A 20940-nucleotide genomic window follows, 5' to 3' on the forward strand; every position below is an offset into this window, starting at 1 on the left:
AAAGCTTAGATACAAGTTCATATTCTCTGTAGACCCAAGGGGACTTAAAAAAGTCTATGTTACGTTCCAGGGTGTGTGTGTGTGTGTGAGAGAGAGAGAGAAACAGAAATTAAAGCTCAGTGAAGTTGCGATTTCACAGCTCATAAAAGTTGGTGAGCCAAGATTCCATTCTAGTTCTTCTGTATGTGTGAATTATGGTGAACTTCTGGCAATCCGAGCTGTGTGTATTCAAAGTGGAGGTAGGTATAGGGGTAGGAGAAATTACGGTAGAAGATTTGACTGCTAAAATGAGAACTTTTAGAGCTCTCAAAGTATGCTTGCACTTTTTCTTTTGGGATAGTTGGAGCCTTAATAGATGAGCCATAATAAATATTAAATGAAATCACCTCTAATAGTACTCAGTTTGTGTCCTTACTTGTGGAGTAGAAAATTTGACTTTTTGTGTGAAATTTAAGGCTAATCTTTTAATATTATTGATGAGTGACATAATTATAAAATATTTGTCTTTCCAATAAATGGCATTCTTTGAGGGAGGTACAGAGTAGGAAGAGAAATACCCGTTGGACAGTGTTATGCATCAGCCCACGTTGCACAAAACCATTTACGATACGTGGAGTATTGTATCATTCTGGAAGACCCTGAGCAAGTCTATGCTTGGGCCTTTATTTCTGGGCCATCTAACTTGTTTTTGTGTAGCAAAAGGTAAAAACATCTTGAAAGTACTCAGTGGTCATTTGATTTAAACAGCTTGCCACATTTTGCCCTGTATAATTCTTTAGCAGGTAATTATATTCAGTAAATAATGAAATCTAATATAAACCCATTTTTTTTAAAAGGTTAGCATATGAAAATTATTTTAAGTTTGCCTGGCAAGAATTATAATCTGGACACGATGTTATATTTATGTTGGAGCCAGTGCAATAAGATATCATAGGCACATCTCTAATAATTACTTATCCAGGAAGTTAGATTGACGTAGGTTCAACAGATGAGGACAGTTGTGAAACTCTTAAAGAGCCTTTGTGATGTTTTAGGTACAGTAACCAATAACTTGTTTGGGGTTTAATTTTCCACACAGACCTGAAGGCTGGTTCTCCAAAAAGGTGGGGAGACATATTGTCATGCTTGGATCAAAGTCAGTATGCTCAGAGTGGGAAAGTGTGATCATTTGGTAATAAATAGAGCGTGCACTGTGATGCTGACCGAGGAGAGTTGCCATTTCTATCTGAATTCCTCCAGGGTTGTTCAGGATTTTTGTGAGGAAAAAATTTTGGATTTAGCACTGAATTCTACCCTCTCACTAGTTAATTTTTCATTCACAAATGTTTACCAAGTATCTTAATATGTGCCACCCATTGTTGTAAGTAGGAGTCCCTGGGTAGCATAATTGGTTAGGTGCTCGACTACTACCTTGGTAGTATTTGAACCCACCCAGAGGCACCTCAGAAGAAAGGCCTGACAGTCTACTTCTGAAATGTCACAGCTTTAAAAACCCTTTGGAGTGTTGTTCTGCTCTGCACACACAGGATCACCATGATTTGTGCCTCAGTCACCTACCTCATCAACAAAACGAGAGGATCATCTTCCAGCTTCCATGATTTTTTTTTTTAACAGCATTATTGAGGCATAGCTTACATTCTTTAAAATTCACCTGTTCTAAGTATACAATTCAGTGATTTTTAACATATTATGGAGTCGTCCAATTATTACCACAATATCATTTTTGAACATTTCCGTCACCCCAGAAGGAATCCGTGTGTCCATTGGCAGTCACTTCTCATTCCCTCCTCCAACTCTAGGCAACTACTAATCTACTTTCTGTCTCTATACATTTGCCCTCTTTGGACATTTCATATAAACAGAATCAAGTAACAGGTAGCCTTTTGTATCTAGATACAACATTATGCCCCTTTCATTTAGCATAATGTTTTTGAGATTTCATCCATGTTTTGACATAGACTTTGTATTCCATTATATGGATAAACCAGATTTTATTTACCCATTCATTAGTTGATGGACATTTGGAATGTTTCCACTTTTTGAATGTTACAGTAATACAAGTTTTTGTGTGAACATATATTTTCATTTCCCTTGGGTAGGTACCTAAGTGTGGGTTTGCTGGCTCATACGGTAAGTTTCTGTTTAATATTTTAAGAAACTGCCAAGACTGTTTTCCTAAGTGGTTGCACCATTTTGCATTTTCACCAGCTATGTATGAAGTTTCCAATTTCTGCACTTCTTTGACAGCACTTACTATTGTCTATATTTTTTACTTTAGTCAGGGGCCACCTCAAGGGCAGCTAACAGTGGTGTGAAATAGTATTTCATTGTGGCTTTGATTTGCATTTCATGATGACATTGAGAATACTTTCATGTGCATTAGCCATTCGTATATCTACTTTGGTGGAAAAAAAAAAAAAAACCCACCAAACGCATTGCTGTCAAATTGAATCCAACTCAAAATGTCTATTCAAGTCTTTTGCCCATTTTCAAATTATTTGTCTTATTATTGAATTGTATGAGTTCTTTATATATTATGGCTACAAGTCTCTTACCAAATATATGATTTGCAACAATTCTTATCATTCTGTGGCTTGTCTTTCAGCTTTTTTTATGCCATCAACTTTCTTTTTTTTATTGAACTTTAGATGAAGATTTGCAGAACAAACTAGTTTCTCATCAAACAGTATACACATTGTTGTATGACATTGGTTAACAACCCCACGACGTGTCAACACTCTACCTTCTCAACCCTGGGCTCCCTATTTCCAGCTGTCCTGTTCCCTCCTACCTTCCAGCCCCTGCCCCAGGGCTGGTGTGCCCTTTTAGTCTGGTTTTGTTCCATGGGCCTGTTCAGTCTTTGACTGGAGGGTGAACCTCAGGAGTGACCTCATTACTTAGCTGAAAGAGTATCCGGGGACCATACTCTCAGGCTTTCTCCAGTCTCTGTCAGGCCAACAATCTTGGTCTTTCTTTTTGAGTTAGAATTTTGTTCTATGTTCTTCTCCAGCTCTGTTGGGGACCCTCTATTGTGATCCCTGTCAGAGCAGTCAGTGGTGGTAGCCAGGCACCATCTAGTTGTACTGGACTCAGTCTGGTGGAGCCCATGGTAGATGTGGTCCATTGGTCCTTTGGACTTATCTTTTCCTTATGTCTTTAATTTTCTTCATTCTTGCTTGCTCCCGAAGGGGTGAGACCAGTGGGGTATCCTAGATGGCCGCTCACAGGCTTTTAAGACCGCAGACGCTACTCACCAAAGTAGAATGTAGAACATTTTCTTTATAAGCTATGTTATGCCATCGGAGCTAGATGTTACCTGAGACCATGGTCCCCACAGCCCTCAGCCCAGCAGTTCGGTCCCTCAGGAAGTTTGGATGTGTCTATATGGAGCTACCATGACCTTCCCTTGTACAAGTTGTGCTGGCTTTCCCAGTATTGTATACTGTCTTACCCTTCACCAAAATCTTTAAGCTTTCTTGATGGTGTCTTTAGAAGTGCAAAAGTTTTTCTAATTTTGATGAAGTCTAATTTATGTTTTTTTTTTTTTTTTTCTTATGGTCTTTTGACTGTGTGTTGTCCCATGGTGATTTTATCCTCTTGAAAGATTTTTTGGATTCTGGGGTACTGGATCTGTTAGCTTTATGACACCTTCCAGTGGGCCAAGCTTATTGTCAATATTTGAATACACAGGCTATAGAATATATGTTATCCATTAAACATATTTTTTTTTGGAAAATTTTTTTGGACTTGTTTACCTTTTTTCCAGAATAAATTAGCAGCTGATACAGATAATGTGATCCTGAGCAGATATTGCTATTTCTTGTAAGACTTTATTTGGTTGCTTCTTTGTTTATGAAAAATCACCGTTTGAATATAAAAAATTATTTTCATCTCATGATTGTCCTGTTAAGGTTTGTGCGTTATTTCTTCCAGAGAACTACCATTCATTCACCAATTATTTTTAAAGCATCTGAGATTAATTCCCAAATGTTTTTTGTAGTTAAAATAATCAAAGAAGAGCTTGAGATAGCTTTTATCAGGGTGTGCATTCTAGAACTTTTGTGAATACAGTGAAATCAATTCTACCAAGTTCCTTTGCTTTAGATCAGAGTTTCTCAATACCGTTGCCATTTTGGGCCAGATAATTCTTTGCTTTGTAGGACTGTCCTGTGTATTGTAGGGTGTTTAGCGGCATCCTTTGCCTCTATCCACTGGATCCAGTAGTACCTCCCCACTTGTGACAACTAAAAATGCCTCCAGATGTTGACAGAGGATAAAATCTCCTCCCAATTGGGAGCCATGCTTTTGAAGTGTGTTTAGAATTGTGGTTTTAAGTAAATAAGTAATAATAATAGAATTCGTAGATGGTCCGTCCCCACAAAATACGGATAGGAATCGTCCATCAGCTGTGCCAATGGGATTGATATAATGGCCTTTGCGTTGAGCTCATAGAACTTAGCGGCTGATGGTTCCCACTTGGCCCTCCTAAAACATTTTTCCGTATTCTTTCTTCCCTTCCTCCCAGTATCTTTATGTTCTTCTCTGTCCATGTTTGTTTCTCACTGCCTTGTGAGGTCTTCTAAGGGCAGGCAGAAACTATGCCTCTCTCTACCCTCCCCCTGCCCAATTATTTTAAGAGTAAGCTGTGGCGACCAATTCCAGATGGCTGTTGGGAGAAAGTAAACTTGAGGAAAAGGAGGAGGACTGGGATAGATTTCCTCTGCTTCAACTTTTAAAAGTTTTCCACTCTGATATAAAAAGCCCAAGAGCATGTGGAAATGTGAATTTAAAGTGTGACCAGAGAGAAGGGTGTGTGAGGGAAAGGTAATTAAGTGTCGTAAGCAAACCAGAATCATTGTTAAAGCAGTGGTGTGTTACTTTAACTCAATCCAGTTATTCTTCCTTGGGCAACTTAGTAGTGCTGCAGTGATTGATCTATCACATGGACTGAAACAAATCCTTGCCCCAGGAGGCCCAGTTATGATTACTCAGGGAATCACAGATAGGAATTTCTCGACATTTGTCTGGGTAAAGCCCCAGCTACACCATTGCACTGTTTTACCATTTCAGTGCCACACAGCCTGCAGAGGCCCCTTACATTACACCATTATGATCTATTCCTAGTCCTTGGGGAATAATCTGAGAGGTCCTAACTGCTACAGAGTATTTGACCAAGTGGAACCCACCAGAATGACATTCTCATCAAGTTGTGGCTATGAAATTGTAACCGGTTGCAACTATATGGACCCATTATAATTTTTAAAGGTTTCTCTTTACCTTTCCTTGCCAGCTAATGAACATTCTGGGTTTTGTATTTTTCCCCTAATCACATTTTGCTGAATGCTTTCCTTTCATAATGGCTACTTTCCTCTTCAATTGACGTCAGACTTTGCTGCCTGTAATTTTCCCAATTGCTTTTTCTTCGTCTCAGTATGCCGTAACAATGGAAAAAATTTTTTTTGAGAAGGCATATTTTGGGGTAGAGGTCAGAAGTGGAGGGGATGAGCCAGAGCAGCTTAAACCACCCTCCTCCAAAAAAAAAATAAACTCATTTTCATTGAGTCAGTTCCAACTCATGGTGACCCATGTGCTACAGAATAGAACTGCTCCATAGGGCTTTCTTAGCTGTGATTTTTACCAAAGCAGGTCACCAAGCCTTTCTTCCAAGGCGCCACTGGGTGGGCTTGAACCTCCAACCTTTAGGTTAGTAGCCCAGCGCAAACCATTTGCACCAGCCAGGAACCTGAGCAGGTTAAAGGAGGCGGCTCTTCCTTCAGTGTTTCTCTAACCTCCCCTTGTCAGGAGTTCTGTCTTCTGTGCAAAAAATTGAGCTGGAAAAAAGGAAACATTTCCTGAAGGCCTACTCTGAGCCCAGTCCCTATGCTTTCTTATACATTGTTTCATTTAATCTTCAAGAAACTGTTTGAGGAGTGACTTTGTACCCGCTTGCAAGTGAGGAAAAGGAGACACAGAGAGGCTAATATGGCCAAATTCTCACAGAGGGCCAGCATTCAAACACAGGCCTGTCTGACCCCAGACCTGTGCTGTTTCTGTTACACTTGACCTTTTCTGTTCTGACCAACACTGGTGGCACAAAGGGAAAGCAGAGGCACTTTGGGCCCCAGCCGAGTGGATACCATGAAAGAGATTCATATCTGAGGTGGGAGGCTATAATGCCTGTTATAAAGACCAATTTCATTTTTAAGAGAAAAAAATAAAACCAATTTTGCATTATCAGAAGAGTTCCGGTTTCTGGAAGGATCATCTTTTTTTTTTTTTTTTTTTAATTGTACTTTAGATGAAGGTTTACAGAACAAGCTGGTTTCTCACCAAACAGTACACATTGTCGTATGACATTGGTTAACAACCCCATGACATGTCAACACTCTCCTTTCTCAACCCTGGCTTCCCTGTTACCAGCTGTCCTGTTCCTTCCTACTTTCCAGTCCCTGCCCCAGGCTGGTGCGCCTCGTTAGTCTTGTTTTGTTCCACGGGACTGTTCAGTCTTTGGCTGAAGGATGAACCTCAGGAGTGACTTCATTACTGAGCTGAGAGGGTGTCTGAGGGCCATACTCTCAGGGTTTCTCCAGCCTGTCAGGCCAGCAATTCTGGTCTTTCTTTTTGAGCTGGAATTTTGTTCTATGTTTTTCTCTAGCTCTGTTGGGGACCCTCTATTGTGATCCCTGTCAGAGCAGCCAGTGGTGGTAGCCAGGCATCATCTAGTTGTACTGGACTCAGTCTGGTGGAGGCCGTGGTAGATGTGGTCCATTAGCCCTTTGAACTAATCTTTCCCTTATGTCTTTAGATTTCTTCGTTCTTGCATGATCCCGAAGGGGTGAAACCAGTGGGGTATCCTAGATGGCCGCTCGCAGGCTTTTAAGACCCCAGGCATTACTCACCAAAGTAGAATGTAGAACATATTCTTTATGAACTCTGTATGCCAATTGACCTAGATGTTCCCTGAGACCGGGGTCCCGACACCCTGAGCCTAGCAATTCGGTCCCTCAGGTCCATGTGTCTATGGAGCTACCATGGGTTTGCCTTGTACAGGTTGTACTTGTTGGAAGGATCATCTTTTGACTTGAGGTTGCAGCTGTCACTTTCTTCAGAGTGTAGAAAATATGATTTAACTACAAAGCAACTTCTCTTCCCAAAGAGTGTCATTATTGAAAACCAAACAAGAACAGCAACCAAAAATAAACCAAACCCTTTGAGTCGATTCCTACTCGTAGCGACCCTAGAGGACCAAGTAGAACTGCCCCATATGGTTTCCAAGGAGAGGCTGGTGGATTCAAACTGCCGACCTTTTGGTTAGCAGCTCAGCTCTTAACCACTGTGCCACCAGGGCACCTTTACCTCTGAGAGAAGGAACATTAGGATAGATAGCAGAACAAAGCTGGGCAGGAGAAAAGAGGGCGATGTTGGATTGCTGAACTGAAATGCTGCCTCGGCATACAGCTTTCTTCAAGCCTTTTGAACCCTTCATTTCAGGTACTTGATATGGGATTATAGGAGAAATAAATTTACTAAGGAAGTGAGAGAGCAAATAGTTGTGCAGAACTTGGTCATTATGTACAACAGTTTCTCCTCAAGCAGGGAACCTAGAACTGGGGAAAAGGTTTATACTTGCTACCTGAACTGGATTAAGAGTTAATTTCTCATCTGAAGGCACTACACATTAGCTATTTTAAGCTGTGAAATCAAATTTGCAGTAACAGACTTGGCAATTAATCACCTAGTATTTGTGTCTTTAAAAATGATATATAGCCCAGCACCAGTAGACGGCTGCCAACAATCTGAGTGAGGCAGGCTGAGATCCACCAGGTGGAGGTGAAGCTGCTCTTGGTTTTATTTGTGTATATCCGAGCTGACCACATCAACACTCATTTTTTTGTTGTTAGGTGCCGTTGAGTGGATTCCAGCTCATAGTGACCCTATGTACAACAGAACGAAACACTGCCCAGTCCTGCGCCATTCACACAATCATTGTTATGCTTGAGCCCATTGTTTCAGCCACTGTGTCGGTGCATCTCCTGGAGGGTCTTCCTCTTTTTCACTGATCCTCTACCAAGCATGATGTCTTTCTCCAGGGCCTGGTCCCTTCTGATAACATGTACAAAGTACATGAGACAAAGTCTCGCCATCCTCACTTCTAAGGAGCATTCTGGCTGTACTTCTTCCAAGACGGATGTGCTCGTTCTTCTAGCAGTCCGTGGTATATTCAATTTTCTTTGCCAGCACCATAATTCGAAGGCATCAATTCTTCTTCGGTCTTCCTTATTCATTGTCCAGCTTTCACATGCATAGGACACAATTGAAAACAGCATGGCTTGGGTCGGGCGCACTTGATGTCCTCAAGGTGACATCTTTGGTTTTTGACACTTAAAGAGATCTTTTGCGGCCAGACCTCTGTTTAGTGACAAGCAAAGAAGGGAGACCATTGCATGTTTTTCTAAGAAGTCTGGCAAAAACAAACAAACAACAACAACAACAAAAAACCAAACCTTCAAAATCACCATGACTTACCTTTGACATATAAATTACCTGAAACCTATAGACAGTTTTCTGATGGGTAATTGTGCTTAAGGTTCGTACATTCTGGTATCCTTGTTCTGGCCATTACTTTTGGTGTTCATAAAAAAGCAGAGGATACCGTAGGCCCATAGGTCAGTTGTGGCTTACTGCACTTGCTTGTGGGCTAGCTCAGTACTCTAACATGTGATATATATCCATGGTGTAGTGGGAAAAAATGCTGGTGGCCTGAATTCCGTTTTAGGGGCTCTTTTTAGGCAAGTGGCTTCTTTTTTCTGGCCCTCAGCTTTCTTATCTGTGAAATGAGTGAATTATACTAACTGATCTCTAGAAACTCTTTACCATGTGTACAAGTGTTTGGGTGATTGTTTTTTTAATTTGGAAAAGAATAAATTTGTTGTTAAACATTTGAAACCAAACCAAGGAGATGAAGGAGGAAAGCGATATTTAGCATAGACATTTACATTTGTTAAATTAAACTCCACATGATGATATTGATGGTGAGAACTGGAATGAGACAGTCTTCACTATTCTTCCCTGGCTCTAATATAGCACAGATGTGATAATAAAGTCCATATGTCGCCTCGCAGAAACTATCCGATTAGACGTAAAATGTTAAAACAAAAAATCTGATAACTCAACTGAGCTATCAACTTGTTTTAGGCAGCACAGAGAATAATAATAAAAACAACACAAAATGCAGCTACTAAAACAAGTGAAATATGAAATGCTTTTTCCCAATTTATGGGTTCTAGTCCCACCTAGGTTTAGAAAAAGAAAAAGAAAGAAATAGCTCCTTTCTGTGTGTTAAGTAAAATTTTAATCATTTTCAAATCAAAGGCAGTACAGAAATGAAATGTGAAGAGCTCTGAGTAACAAGCATTGGTTTGTTCTCTTGTATTCTAAATTCTAAACATGGTTTGATAACATGAGCCAGCCTTAGTGGATCTAAATATTCTAAATTATAATTAGCAAGTATATGACATTTTAATTGATTTTTTTATGTTAGTCGAAGAAGCTGATTTAAAAGAAAGCATAAACCAAATTTGATTCCAGCTTTTAACTATACAGCTAGCTTAGGAAATATCAAGAACTGATTGTGGAGATTGTAGGAGTGTTACTCCCATGTTCCTGGTATTTCCCTCCTTTAAAAAAGAATGAATTCATTATTTAAAAAAATTACCCATGATGAGGACAGATTTCATATGGTGACTCCTCCCACCCATTAAAAAAATCAGTATGTACATTCATTGGCACTCTCCTTGGTTTGCTTTGCCTTCTTCCATATGTGTTTTTATTGTTATATTAAGGTATGTGCGTTAGCTGTGCAGTAGTCAGCTCTTGGAAACACAGCCACATATTGCTGTGCCACCTGCCTGAAGTTTGGAAAATTAGCTCTGAATGCAATGTAGTCCTTGATGCAGGATTTTTCTTTCCTGAGACATTTACATGAAAGCAGAATCCTTGATTTTAATAACTCACCTATTCCTCAGGCTTATTTCCCACTGAACTTGTCATATTGCTCATGAGGGACATTGCAGCTGATTGCTGTGGAACTGGTGGACACTACATATAAGGTTGTGACTTCAGGTAGAAATTTAACAGAAGGAACTGCCAATTTCTTAAAGAAACAGTATAAACTCAGTTTTTTGAATATGGGTGCAGACCTTCTGTTAATAATTTAACAGTAACAGTTCTGGTTTTGGTGAAAAAATGTTTAAAAAGTTAGTTTCACAATGTGCCTTATATCAAGAGCTTACATTTATTTTAAATTCTAGTTTTTCCTTAAAAAAGAAACAAAAAACTTTTCATTTTTTAGAAGACCAGTTCTTCCTAATAACCGCCTGGTAAAAGTTTACCTATAAAATGAACACACGCACACATTTTCTGTATTATTGTACATTTTTTCTAGCAATCTTCTGGACTAAATCACTTCCCCATACTTTTATGTTGAGCAAAAACTATGTTTCCAAATGTATAATCTTAGTTCTGGAATTTACACTGTAACTTCTAGTTTTCACTCCCCTCCTGGTTGTGAATTTGAGGAATACTTTATATGTTCACTTTAGTATGTGTTGAAAAAGAGCATGTGGCCATTTTTCTGTGTATTCTTCTAAGATAACCCGGTTAGTGGCGGGTCATCTTACTTCTCTGAGCTCATTTCCCATATCTGTATAAATCGAAGGTTATGGATATAGGTGTGAGAGGTGGAAGTTTGAGTTAGAAAAAATTCTCACGTGTATTCCAGTTCTAGACATTGTATGACATTGTGGAAGTAGAACGTTTTGACGGGCCATGACCACATCTGTATTCAAATTTGCTCATCATCGATGTGGCTTTTACTGTAAGGAATTTCGTAGTAGTTACACAACCACGCTGCACGTTGACTTCTAAAAGAAGATTTAGGTATACTCTGAAACATTTAATTTGCTTGGCTATTCACATTTACCATTTGCCAGAGATGTCTTTGTCGAATGAGAATTTGTGTTGGCTTTTAAGAATGTGAATAAGGCTGAATATAAATGTAAGTAGGGTCATTTATCAGTATCTGTTCTTTTATTCCATTAGTTGAATTAATGTCTAAGCATTTGGCCTGAGGAATATATATGGCGGCTCTATTTTATTAGCCTTAATCCTCTCATCCTTTTACCTTAAAACAAGTACAAAATAATTATGAATTAATGAATATTCTTGTAATCTTCCATCTCCAATGAAGTACTTAAGGAATAAAATTAATAGAGCTGTCATCCTTCCTCTTCTCCTTGTTCTTTCTAGACATTGGTTGGGTAATGATTCTGTTCTCTCTTATTATCTAATCTAGTCACAATAAGTTTTCTCTCTGTGAAGCAAAAAGCCAGTGGCTTAAATTATGTCGCCATTACTTCCACAATCAAATGCTCAGATACCCTAATAAATACAAGGCCCCTTGAAATCCTTACATAAAGGGAAGCAGCAGAAGTGCTATATTAATCTAGTATCTCCCTGAGAAAATCGACCGAATGTGTATGGGTTTTGCTCTTTTCGTGATAATGTTATATCATTGTGTCATTTATGTAGATATCCTTGGGACAGAGGACCTTATTGCAGAAGTGACTTCCAATGATTCTGTGAGATTTTACCCCTGGACCATTGATAATAAATACTATTCAGCGGATATCAATCTATGTGTGGCGCCAAACAAATTTCTTGTCACTGCAGAGATTGCAGAGTGTGTCCAAGCGCTTGTGATTTACTTTGACAGTACACAAGTAAGACTTTATTTTTCACGGTGCCTTGAATACGCCTGCCCCCCCGCCCCCGCGCCCTGAATTTTCTGTGGGTTCTCTTAATGCCTGTTTCTCTGTTTTTGTTTGTTTGTACATTTGTTTTTCCTCCCTCTAGAAATCTGGCCTGGATAGTGTCTCTTCATGGCTTCCACTGGCAGAAGCTTGGTTACCTGAGGTGATGATCTTGGTCTGTGATAGAGTGTCTGAAAATGGTAAGCTACTTGGATGGTACAGTAGTTGGTACATACATTTGTCATCCCTTGGTAAACAGAATACATTTGTTTCCTTAACTGAGAACAATACATATCATGTGCTAAACTTCATTACTTTACCGAAATATTTCAGCTGTTTCTTTTTGGAATCTTGAGATATTCATTTTTTTTTTTTTTTTAAGGAATGGACACTTTGGAGTTGAGAAATAATTTTCTCTATATTACCTTATTTTAAATACCTTAAGAATAACACCGATATTAAGAAAAAAATATTGAGATTTGTAGAGAGTATTGCAGAGATATTGATGTTTTATTTATAAACATTCTTTTGCATACTGTCTTAGGCATAAACCGACAAAAAGCTCAAGAATGGTGCATCAAACATGGCTTTGAATTGGTAGAACTTAGTCCAGAGGAGTTGCCTGAGGAGGATGGTAAGTGCATGTCGGTAGAAAGCATGGCATTTGGATTCAGATATGAGAGATTATTTTAATTCAAGACAGACGAATCACAGTAAAATTAAAAGAGCATTATTCATTCCCCCCTCCCCCCAGCTGTTTGAAAAGATGAGAGAAAAATTCATTGATGTGGTCTTACCATCAGTTTAATCATCCGTTCATTTGGTCTTAACCACCCATTTTAGGACTTTTGAAAATGTTATTTGTTTGTTTTTCTTATGCATAAAGGTAGAGGACTTCTACCTTAAATCTTGGTCCTTTCCTTAATCCCTTATCCTTTTCCTGCTGTTCTAGGTTACTGAGGACAGGCTGTTAGAGACAGGTTCTGTGTGAACTGTGTTCTGTAGACTCTTAGGAGACTTCTTTTTCAGCTGTACGAAAACTGTGTCTGTTGTTATTTTCCATATGTAGTCTTACAGTCCTCAATACCTGAAGGATTTCCATTTCCTGAATACATGATCATGCCTTCATTGTAGCCAAGGAGGCCAGTTCATTGTTGCTGTGCTACCTGAAATTACTACCCTGTTACTTTACCTTGTATCAGGCAAATTCCAGAAGCAGGGCAATACCAATATTAAGTTTATTATTATTATTATTTATGATCCTTTTCCTGCCTTTTGGAGCCCCGGTGGTGCAGTGGTTAAACAGCTTGACTGCTATCTGAAAGGTCAGTGGCTTGAAACCACCGGTGGCTCTGTGGGAGAAAGACGTGGCAGTCTACTTCTGTAGATTTAGAGCTTTGAAAACCCTGTGATGCAGTTCTACTCTGGCCTGTAGGGTTGCTGTGAGTCAGAATTGACTCAACAGCAGTGGGTTTTTTTTTTGTTTTCCTGCCTGATTACAGTCGGACAGTAATTTCACTTCTTACTCTCAAACTATCTTCCTGTGATCAAGAAGTTCTCTGGATATCTGTCATAAAGAATAGTCATTATTCTGTGGTTCCCAGGAAAAGATACGGCATTTATAGGTTTTATAACAACTAAGAAGACCGTTTCTGCCTTCAGGAAATTCATTCTCTGTAGATAACTAAGACTGGTATCTCTTTGACTCTCCTGGTATTATATAAAGGAAACCTACATTTTTGGGAGAATATGAATGGATTCCATTGGTAAGGCAAGGGGATGACTTTATGTTATAAGCCTCTTATACTGTGTATTTTTTCATTGTTTTAGTTTCTAGAATGTTTTTATTAGGAGCTCTAAGCTTTGTATGTGCTTTATTTTTTTTCAATACGTAAATTACAGTGTGAAGTAACAACTAAAGAGACAAGATAATTAAGCCACAGTTATTTGAAACTATGGCTCGGGGACATATTTATACATGTGGATGAAGGTATTTGTATGTATGCATAAGTGTGTGTGTAAATATATATATTTTTCCTCTCCCTAATTAGATGACTTCCCAGAATCTACAGGAGTAAAGCGAATTGTGCAAGCCTTGAATGCGAATGTCTGGTCCAATGTTGTGATGAAGAATGGTTAGTAACTTGAGACTAAAAGTCATTTTTTTCTTGTTCCTTGTAAGCTTTCAATTATTCTGATATATGTGGAACTATTAGGATTATGGAAACCCTGGTGGTGTAGTGGTTAAGTGCTACAGCTGCTAACCAAAAAGCCAGCAGTTCGAATCCGCCAGGCGCTCCTTGGAAACTCTATGGAGCAGTTCTGCTCTGTCCTAGAGGGTCACTATGAGTCGGAATTGACTCAACGGCAGCGGGTTTGGTTTGGGTGTTTTATTAGGATTGTGTGCAATCTGTAGATTTGTTCCAATTCTTGGCTCCTCAGACATTTCTAGGAATTTTAAATATATGTTTAGTAGTTAATGTAGTAAGAACTTATAGCATACCTATAATGTGCCTAGCATCGTCTTTGGCTTTGAGATATGCCCCCAAAATTGTCAGACATGGACCATGTCCTTAAGGAGCTCATAATCCAGGTGTGGAATCCAAGTGTGCACATGTAAAATGCCAGGTGACAATGCCAGGCCATCTGTGATGAGTGAAGGATGACTGATACAGGAAGTAGGTGCATAGAGGTCAGAGAGGTGGCTGTTGCCATGGACTTGATTCGACAGAGAGCTTCAAGGAGAAAGCAGGTGTCGATGGTAGTCTTCCTGGGATGGTTAAGTTTGGAGTTGATGAAGGCAAGGGTTACAAACCAAGAAGGAAACTTGGCATCAAGAAAATGGCTGTATCAAATTGACAAAAGCAACTTGAAAGATTAGGTAAGAATCTTAGGAGGCAGTGAGTTTATGTTCATGGGGGACAAACAACTCAGAAAAGAAGGGTAAGAATGGTTGCACAGCTCAAAGAATGTACGTGTAGAAACTGTTGAATTGATGTATGTTTTGCTGTGTATATTCTCAACAACAATGAAAAAAATAAATAAAATTATAAAAAAAAAAAAAAAGAAGGATTGGTATATGTTCTAGGTTGCTAGAAGGACCTCACCAAGTAGTAGGAACTGGCTTACAGAGAGCCCTGAACGCTAGGCCAAGGAATCTGGGCTTTTTCCTATAGGAATTGGTGAGTCACTGGAAAATTTTTAACAAGGGATTGATGCAAAGAAATTGACATTTTTGGAAGGTTAATGTGATGGGAGTGTGCAGGGTGGATTGGCATGTGAAGGAGGTGGAGTTAAGAGTCAGAAGTCAGGGAGACCAGGCAGCTGTACAGCCGCTCAGGAGTGAGGTGTTGGGGCCTGGGCTGGTGGTGGCAGTGGCCATCAGGTCGAGGGTTGGATATGAAATGTCATCTGAAGAGGGTAAGCTAGTTGGCACTCACTGGAATTGCTGCCTGTGTAATGTTTTTTCCTTGTTGTGCTTGGCTGCCTCAACAAGTATGACATGGCAGGTGAAACACTGCAGAAGGGAATGAAAAACAATTTCCTTTACCCCATCTTCCCTGAGATAAAAGGTCAAGTGGAAGACCAGTTTTATAAAAAGAGAATATTTCATCTCAAGTTTTGGTAGACACTTGAATGTTTTGCAAGATTAGGTCCTTTTAGTCTGCCTGAGGTCTGATCTAACCCTTGTCATCACTGGAGATGCTCCTTCTGGCATAGGGTACCCTTTCTTCTCCTCCCCATCCCTTGTTCCTTCCCTCTTCTTTTTTTCTAAGCCCAGTTGCTATCAAGTTGATTCCAACTCATGGCAACCTCATGTGTATCAGTACAACTGTGCTCCATAAAGTTTTCAGTGGCTGATTTTTTTTAAGGTAAATCGCCAGGCCTTTCTTTGGAGGTGCCCCTGGGTGGACTCGATGGCAGTGGGTTTGTTTTTTTTTTTTTTTGGTTTGCCTAGGTGGACCAGAAACCTGGTGGTATAGTGGTTAAGTGTTATAGCTGCTAACCAAAAGGTCGGCAGTTTGAATCCACCATGCGCTCCTTGAAAACTCTGTGGGGCAGTTCCACTCTGTCCTATACATTTGCTATGAGTCGGCATTGACAGCGGCAGATTTTTTCTGGGTGAACTTGACCCTCTAAACTTTTAGATAATAGCCAAGTGCGTTAACCATTTGCATCACTCAGGGACTCTTTCTTTCTAGGCGGGATCTAATTTGTCTGTTATATTACATTGCCAAAATATTAGATCTTATATTGCTGTAGCAAGCAAAATAAGGCCCTAATAGGAGATTTAGAAGGAATAAAGAGATTTTAGCCATGTGGCCATCTTCTTCTTACTGATACAAACTCAAAATTAAGGCTTGGTCCTTGCTCATTTGTTTATTCAGCAAATCCTGCTGAACCTTTGCCATAGTGAGGCATTGCTCCAGACTGTCTGCACTATAAAAATAAGTTTAAGATATGCCACATAAACTAGATCAATTTAGAATAAAATTATATTCAGTGGTGCTTGTTATATTTATGAGAATTATTCTCAGAAAAGTTTGTTTGGCTTCAATCACTTTCTGAAAACTCTATCATACGTTAGAGAAGTACCACTTCATAATTTACATTTATGGTTATAAATTTAGAAGCTTTACTGAACTTGCTTTATTACTTTGGAAGTATTGTTCAAGGTGTTTTTTGAAAGAAAAAAAAAGCCGTTCTACTTGTTCTAGATACTGAACAATATTCTTAAAAGAACTCCAAAACAAAGAGATACATTGTGGACTTTTCACGTTTCTTTGCTCCGAAGTGTCTGCTTTCTTCTTTTCTCTTTACAGTACTGGTACATTGGTTTAAGCTTCATTCCATGTTTAAGAGAATTCTGGCCTATGTGGCATAAAGAAAATTTACCTGTCTTCTCTCTAGGAAGAGTCCTGAATATGGAAATGCAATCATGTTTGGATGCAGCGCAGGTCTTAAGAAGCATGAAGGGCGTCCTGGTGTAGCCTGGAATCTGACATTAGAGACAGCCCTGTTTGAGTAGATGTTGGATTGTATTACTCTTCCAGGGTGACTTGCCTCCTCAGCCTCTGCAGAGCCCTGCGTTGTGGCGGTCTGTCTGAATGCCTGGTGAGCTGTGCGTCAGCAGCCTTTCTTCAGTATCCGAATGGTGTCTGCTAGCCCATGCTTAGACTCATTCATTTGTTTTTTGGGTGGGGGGTCTCTCTTTCTACTTTTTCGTTTTCATTTCCCCCTTTCTCTTTCTTACTTCTTTTGTTTAAACCAAAAAAAAAAAAAATTGAAACAAAAAGTTGGCTGACAAACGAACTTATAACAGCTGTAAACTCTCAGAGTCCCGACTTGCACTAAGATCTTTATGATTTTGAAGTCTGTGCATTTAACACACTGTAACCTGTAGCCTTTTAGATTATTTTGTTGTTGTAAAGTTTCGCCTTTACTGCTGTTTCTCCAAAGAATCGAGTTTCTAGTTTTAGGAATGCCACTCAGCTATGGGAACTTAAGCGGATCTCCTATTCTCTTAGTTTTATTTTTAATCTGTAAAATGAGGTTGATCTCCACCAATCAGTGCCTCGCAGCCCTGGCTGCACATTTGAATCACCTGGGGAGTTTATAAAACCTGTGCTGCCCACTTGTCTCCCAGACCCTTTATATCAGAAGGGGTGGATGGCTGCAGGATTTTTTCAAGTGCCTCAATGGTTCTAACACCCAGCCATAGTTGAGAACCACTGACGTAAATGATAGTCATCTGGTTCTAACTTGTAAGATTCTGCGCTTACTCCATGGAAGTTAATTAGACGTTTTAGAAGCTGCATTTGTCTGCTGACTGACCCACTTTCTCCTATTCCTAAATCATGTAGTATCTCCAAGTGAGTTCTCTGACTTGCGAAGCCAGGGCTGTGCCCAGCATAGAGTAACTTATAGACAGAGGTGAAAAGAGTGGGCACTGCCCTCCATATCTCCTTTGTACCTTTCTCTAGTATGGTCTGGCATCATGAAAAGGTTACCAGCTGGTACTAAACAGTCTTCCATAAGATCTGAAAGGAATAATACAGCCTTTATAAGTGGCTATGTAATTGTCTAAGGTCATATTTGAGACCCTAGGAGTATCTGGGCCATTTGAGTTCTTTTCTGTGAGCCACACGAATGGCAGCTGAGCCCAATTCAAGTTAGGAAGGTACTGTACTTGGCCTAAACTTATGAGACTATTATATTGGAGAACAATCATATTTTTCTTTCCAGTTTTTTTATGCAATATCTTTTCTAAGTCCTAACCCAGATTACATCTTCTTGTGTTTTATAGAATTTAGTAAGGGACATTGTTTTGTTTTATGATCCAAAATTGTCAACTCATAGTGACCCTATAGGACGGAGTAGAGCTGCCTTATAGGGTTTCCAAGGAGTGGCTAGTGGATTCGAACTGCCGACCTTTTGGTTAGCAGCCATAGCTCTTAACTGTTGTGCCACCAGGGCTCCTTTGGTTTCATAGTGTCTGTGAATTAGCTTGGGGAAGGCATTTAGAACCTGGAATCTGTGCATGTGCACCTGGTATGGCTTTTCAGATGGGAAAAATGAGGCCCCTGAGAAGGAGATGTGTCTTGCCCACAGTCACACAGTCAGTCAGTAGCAAAGGTGCAATCAGACGGCCGGTTTCCTGACTACAAGTGTTCTGCCATTAGAGTGTGTTAATTTACATTATTGGCCAGTTAGAAAAATGAACACAGAGCAGTTAAATAATTTACCCAAGTTGCATGGAAAGTCATTGGCAGAGCTGGGTGAGTTCACTGGCTGCAGAACCCCTCAGCCTCGGTGCTTCTGGCATGAGTAAGTTTTTTGTTTTTTTTTTTTTTACTAATTTTTATTGTGCTTTAAGTGAAAGTTTACAAATCAAGTCAGTCTGTCACATATAAGCTTATATACACCTTACTCCATACTCCCACTTCCTCTCCCCCTAATGAGTCAGCCCGCTCCCTCCTTCCAGTCTCTCCTTTCGTGACAATTTTGCCAGTTTCTAACCCTCTCTACCCTCCTATCTCCCCTCCAGACAGGAGATGCCAACACAGCCTCAAGTGTCCACCTGATACAAGGAGCTCACTCTTCATCAGCATCTCTCTCCAACCCATTGTCCAGTCCCTTCCATGTCTAATGAGTTGTCTTCAGGAATGGTTCCTATCCTGGGCCAACAGAAGGTTTGGGGACCTTGACCCCCGGGATTCCTCTAGTCTCAGTCAGACCATTAAGTATGGTCTTTTTATGAGAATTTGGGGTCTGCATCCCACTGATCTCCTGCTCCCTCAGGGGTTCTCTGTTGTGCTCCCTGTCAGGGCAGTCATTGGTTGTGGCTGGGCACCATCTAGTTCTTCTGGTCTCAGGATGATGTAAGTCTCTGGTTCATGTGGCCCTTTCTGTCTCTTGGGCTCATAGTTATCATGTGACCTTGGCGTTCCTCATTCTTCTTTGATCCAGGTGGCTTGAGACCAGTTGATGCATCTTAGATGGCTGCTTGTTAGCATTGAAGACCCCAGACGCCACATTTCAAAGTGGGATGCAGAATGTTTTCATAATAGAATTATTTTGCCAATTGACTTAGAAATCCCCTTAAGCAATAGTCCCCAAACCCCCACCCTTGCTCCGCTGACCTTTGAAGCATTCAGTTTATCCCGGAAACTTCTTTGCTTTTGGTCCAGTCCAGCTGAGCTGACCTTCCCTGTATTGAGTATTGTCCTTCCCTTCACCTGAAGTAGTTCTTAAAAAAAAAAAAAAAATTTTTTTTTTAAAGTTCTTATCTACTAACTAATCAGTAAATAACCCTCTCCCACCCTCCCTCCCTTCCCCCCCCCGTAACCACAAAAGTATGTGTTCTTCTCAGTTTATACTATTTCTCGAGATCATAAATTATAATAGTGGTCTTATACAATATTTGTCCTTTTGCCTCTGACTAATTTCGCTCAGCATAATGCCTTCCAGATTCCTCCGTGTTATGAAATGTTTCACAGATTCGTCACTGTTCTTTAACGATGCGTAGTATTCCATTGTGTGAATATACCACAATTTATTTAACCATTCATCCGTTGCTGGACACCTTGGTTGCTTCCAGCTTTTTGCTATTGTAAACAGAGCTGCAATAAACATGGGTGTGCTTATATCTGTTCGTGTAAAGGCTCTTATTTCTTTAGGGTATATTCCGAGGAGTGGGATTTCTGGGTTGTATGGTAGTTCTATTTCTAACTTTTTAAGAAAACGCCAGATAGATTTCCAAAGTGGTTGTACCATTTTACATTCCCACCAGCAGTGTATAAGAGTTCCAATCTCTCCGCAGCCTCTCCAGCATTTATTATTTTGTGTTTTTTGGATTAATGCCAGCCTTGTTGGAGTGAGATGGAATCTCATCGTAGTTTTAATTTGCATTTCTCTAATGGCTAATGATTGAGAGCATTTTCTCATGTGTCTGTTAGCTGCCTGAATATCTTCTTTAGTGAAGTGCGTGTTCATATCCTTTGCCCACTTTTTGATTGGGTTGTTTGTCTTTTTGTGGTTGAGTTTTAACAGAATCATATAGATTTTAGAGATCAGGCGCTGGTCGGAGATGTCATAGCTGAAAATTCTTTCCCAATCTGTAGGTGGTCTTTTATGAGTAAGATTTTAATGAGACTGAAAGTAATGATTGTATCTGAGTTGTTGGACTTGTTTGCTTATTGCCTTTAAATAAACTAAATAAAACTTTAAATTTTAAGAAGAAGTCTCTCTGAGATGGTGTTGCTATCTATCCCACTGTTTCTGCACTCAATCCAAATTACAGATAAGGCTCTTTAGCCTCTTGTACAACAGCCTGCCCCCACCTCCGCCTTTTTTGTCTTTCTTGGCACTGACTTTTTAAAAAAGTCCTGGCCAGTTGTCCTGGAGAGCCCCACGATCTGATTTGTTTCTTGTCCCCAGTGTTAACTGTGAACTGGAAGTTGCTCTAAAGGTCGGGTTGACTTCAGGTTCGAGTTTTGTTTGTTTTGTTTTTGACAAGAACACAGGGTTGTGTGTGTCCTTTAGCATCTACTGGTAGGTGTGTAATGCCAGCTCCTGGATAGTTAATGTAATAAATACTTACATATTACTTTTGAGTGAAATATGGTTT

General features: G+C 39.8%; 1 protein-coding gene across 4 annotated transcripts in view; it reads left to right on the top strand.

Moving 5' to 3' along the window:
* AAGAB (alpha and gamma adaptin binding protein) overlaps positions 1–20940 on the top strand; it is a 52733-nt gene that overhangs the window by 4804 nt on the left and 26989 nt on the right. For all 4 annotated transcript variants that reach the window (XM_023558365.2, XM_064267374.1, XM_003418378.3 and 1 more), the window contains exons 2-5: positions 11590–11780; positions 11914–12010; positions 12355–12444; positions 13862–13945. In XM_023558365.2, the coding sequence (XP_023414133.1) occupies positions 11590–11780; positions 11914–12010; positions 12355–12444; positions 13862–13945 (462 nt within the window). The remainder of the gene's footprint in view (positions 1–11589; positions 11781–11913; positions 12011–12354; positions 12445–13861; positions 13946–20940) is intronic.

The sequence above is a fragment of the Loxodonta africana genome, chromosome 13 (genome assembly GCF_030014295.1).
Source record: "Loxodonta africana isolate mLoxAfr1 chromosome 13, mLoxAfr1.hap2, whole genome shotgun sequence".
In the NCBI taxonomy this organism is placed as follows: domain Eukaryota; kingdom Metazoa; phylum Chordata; class Mammalia; order Proboscidea; family Elephantidae; genus Loxodonta; species Loxodonta africana.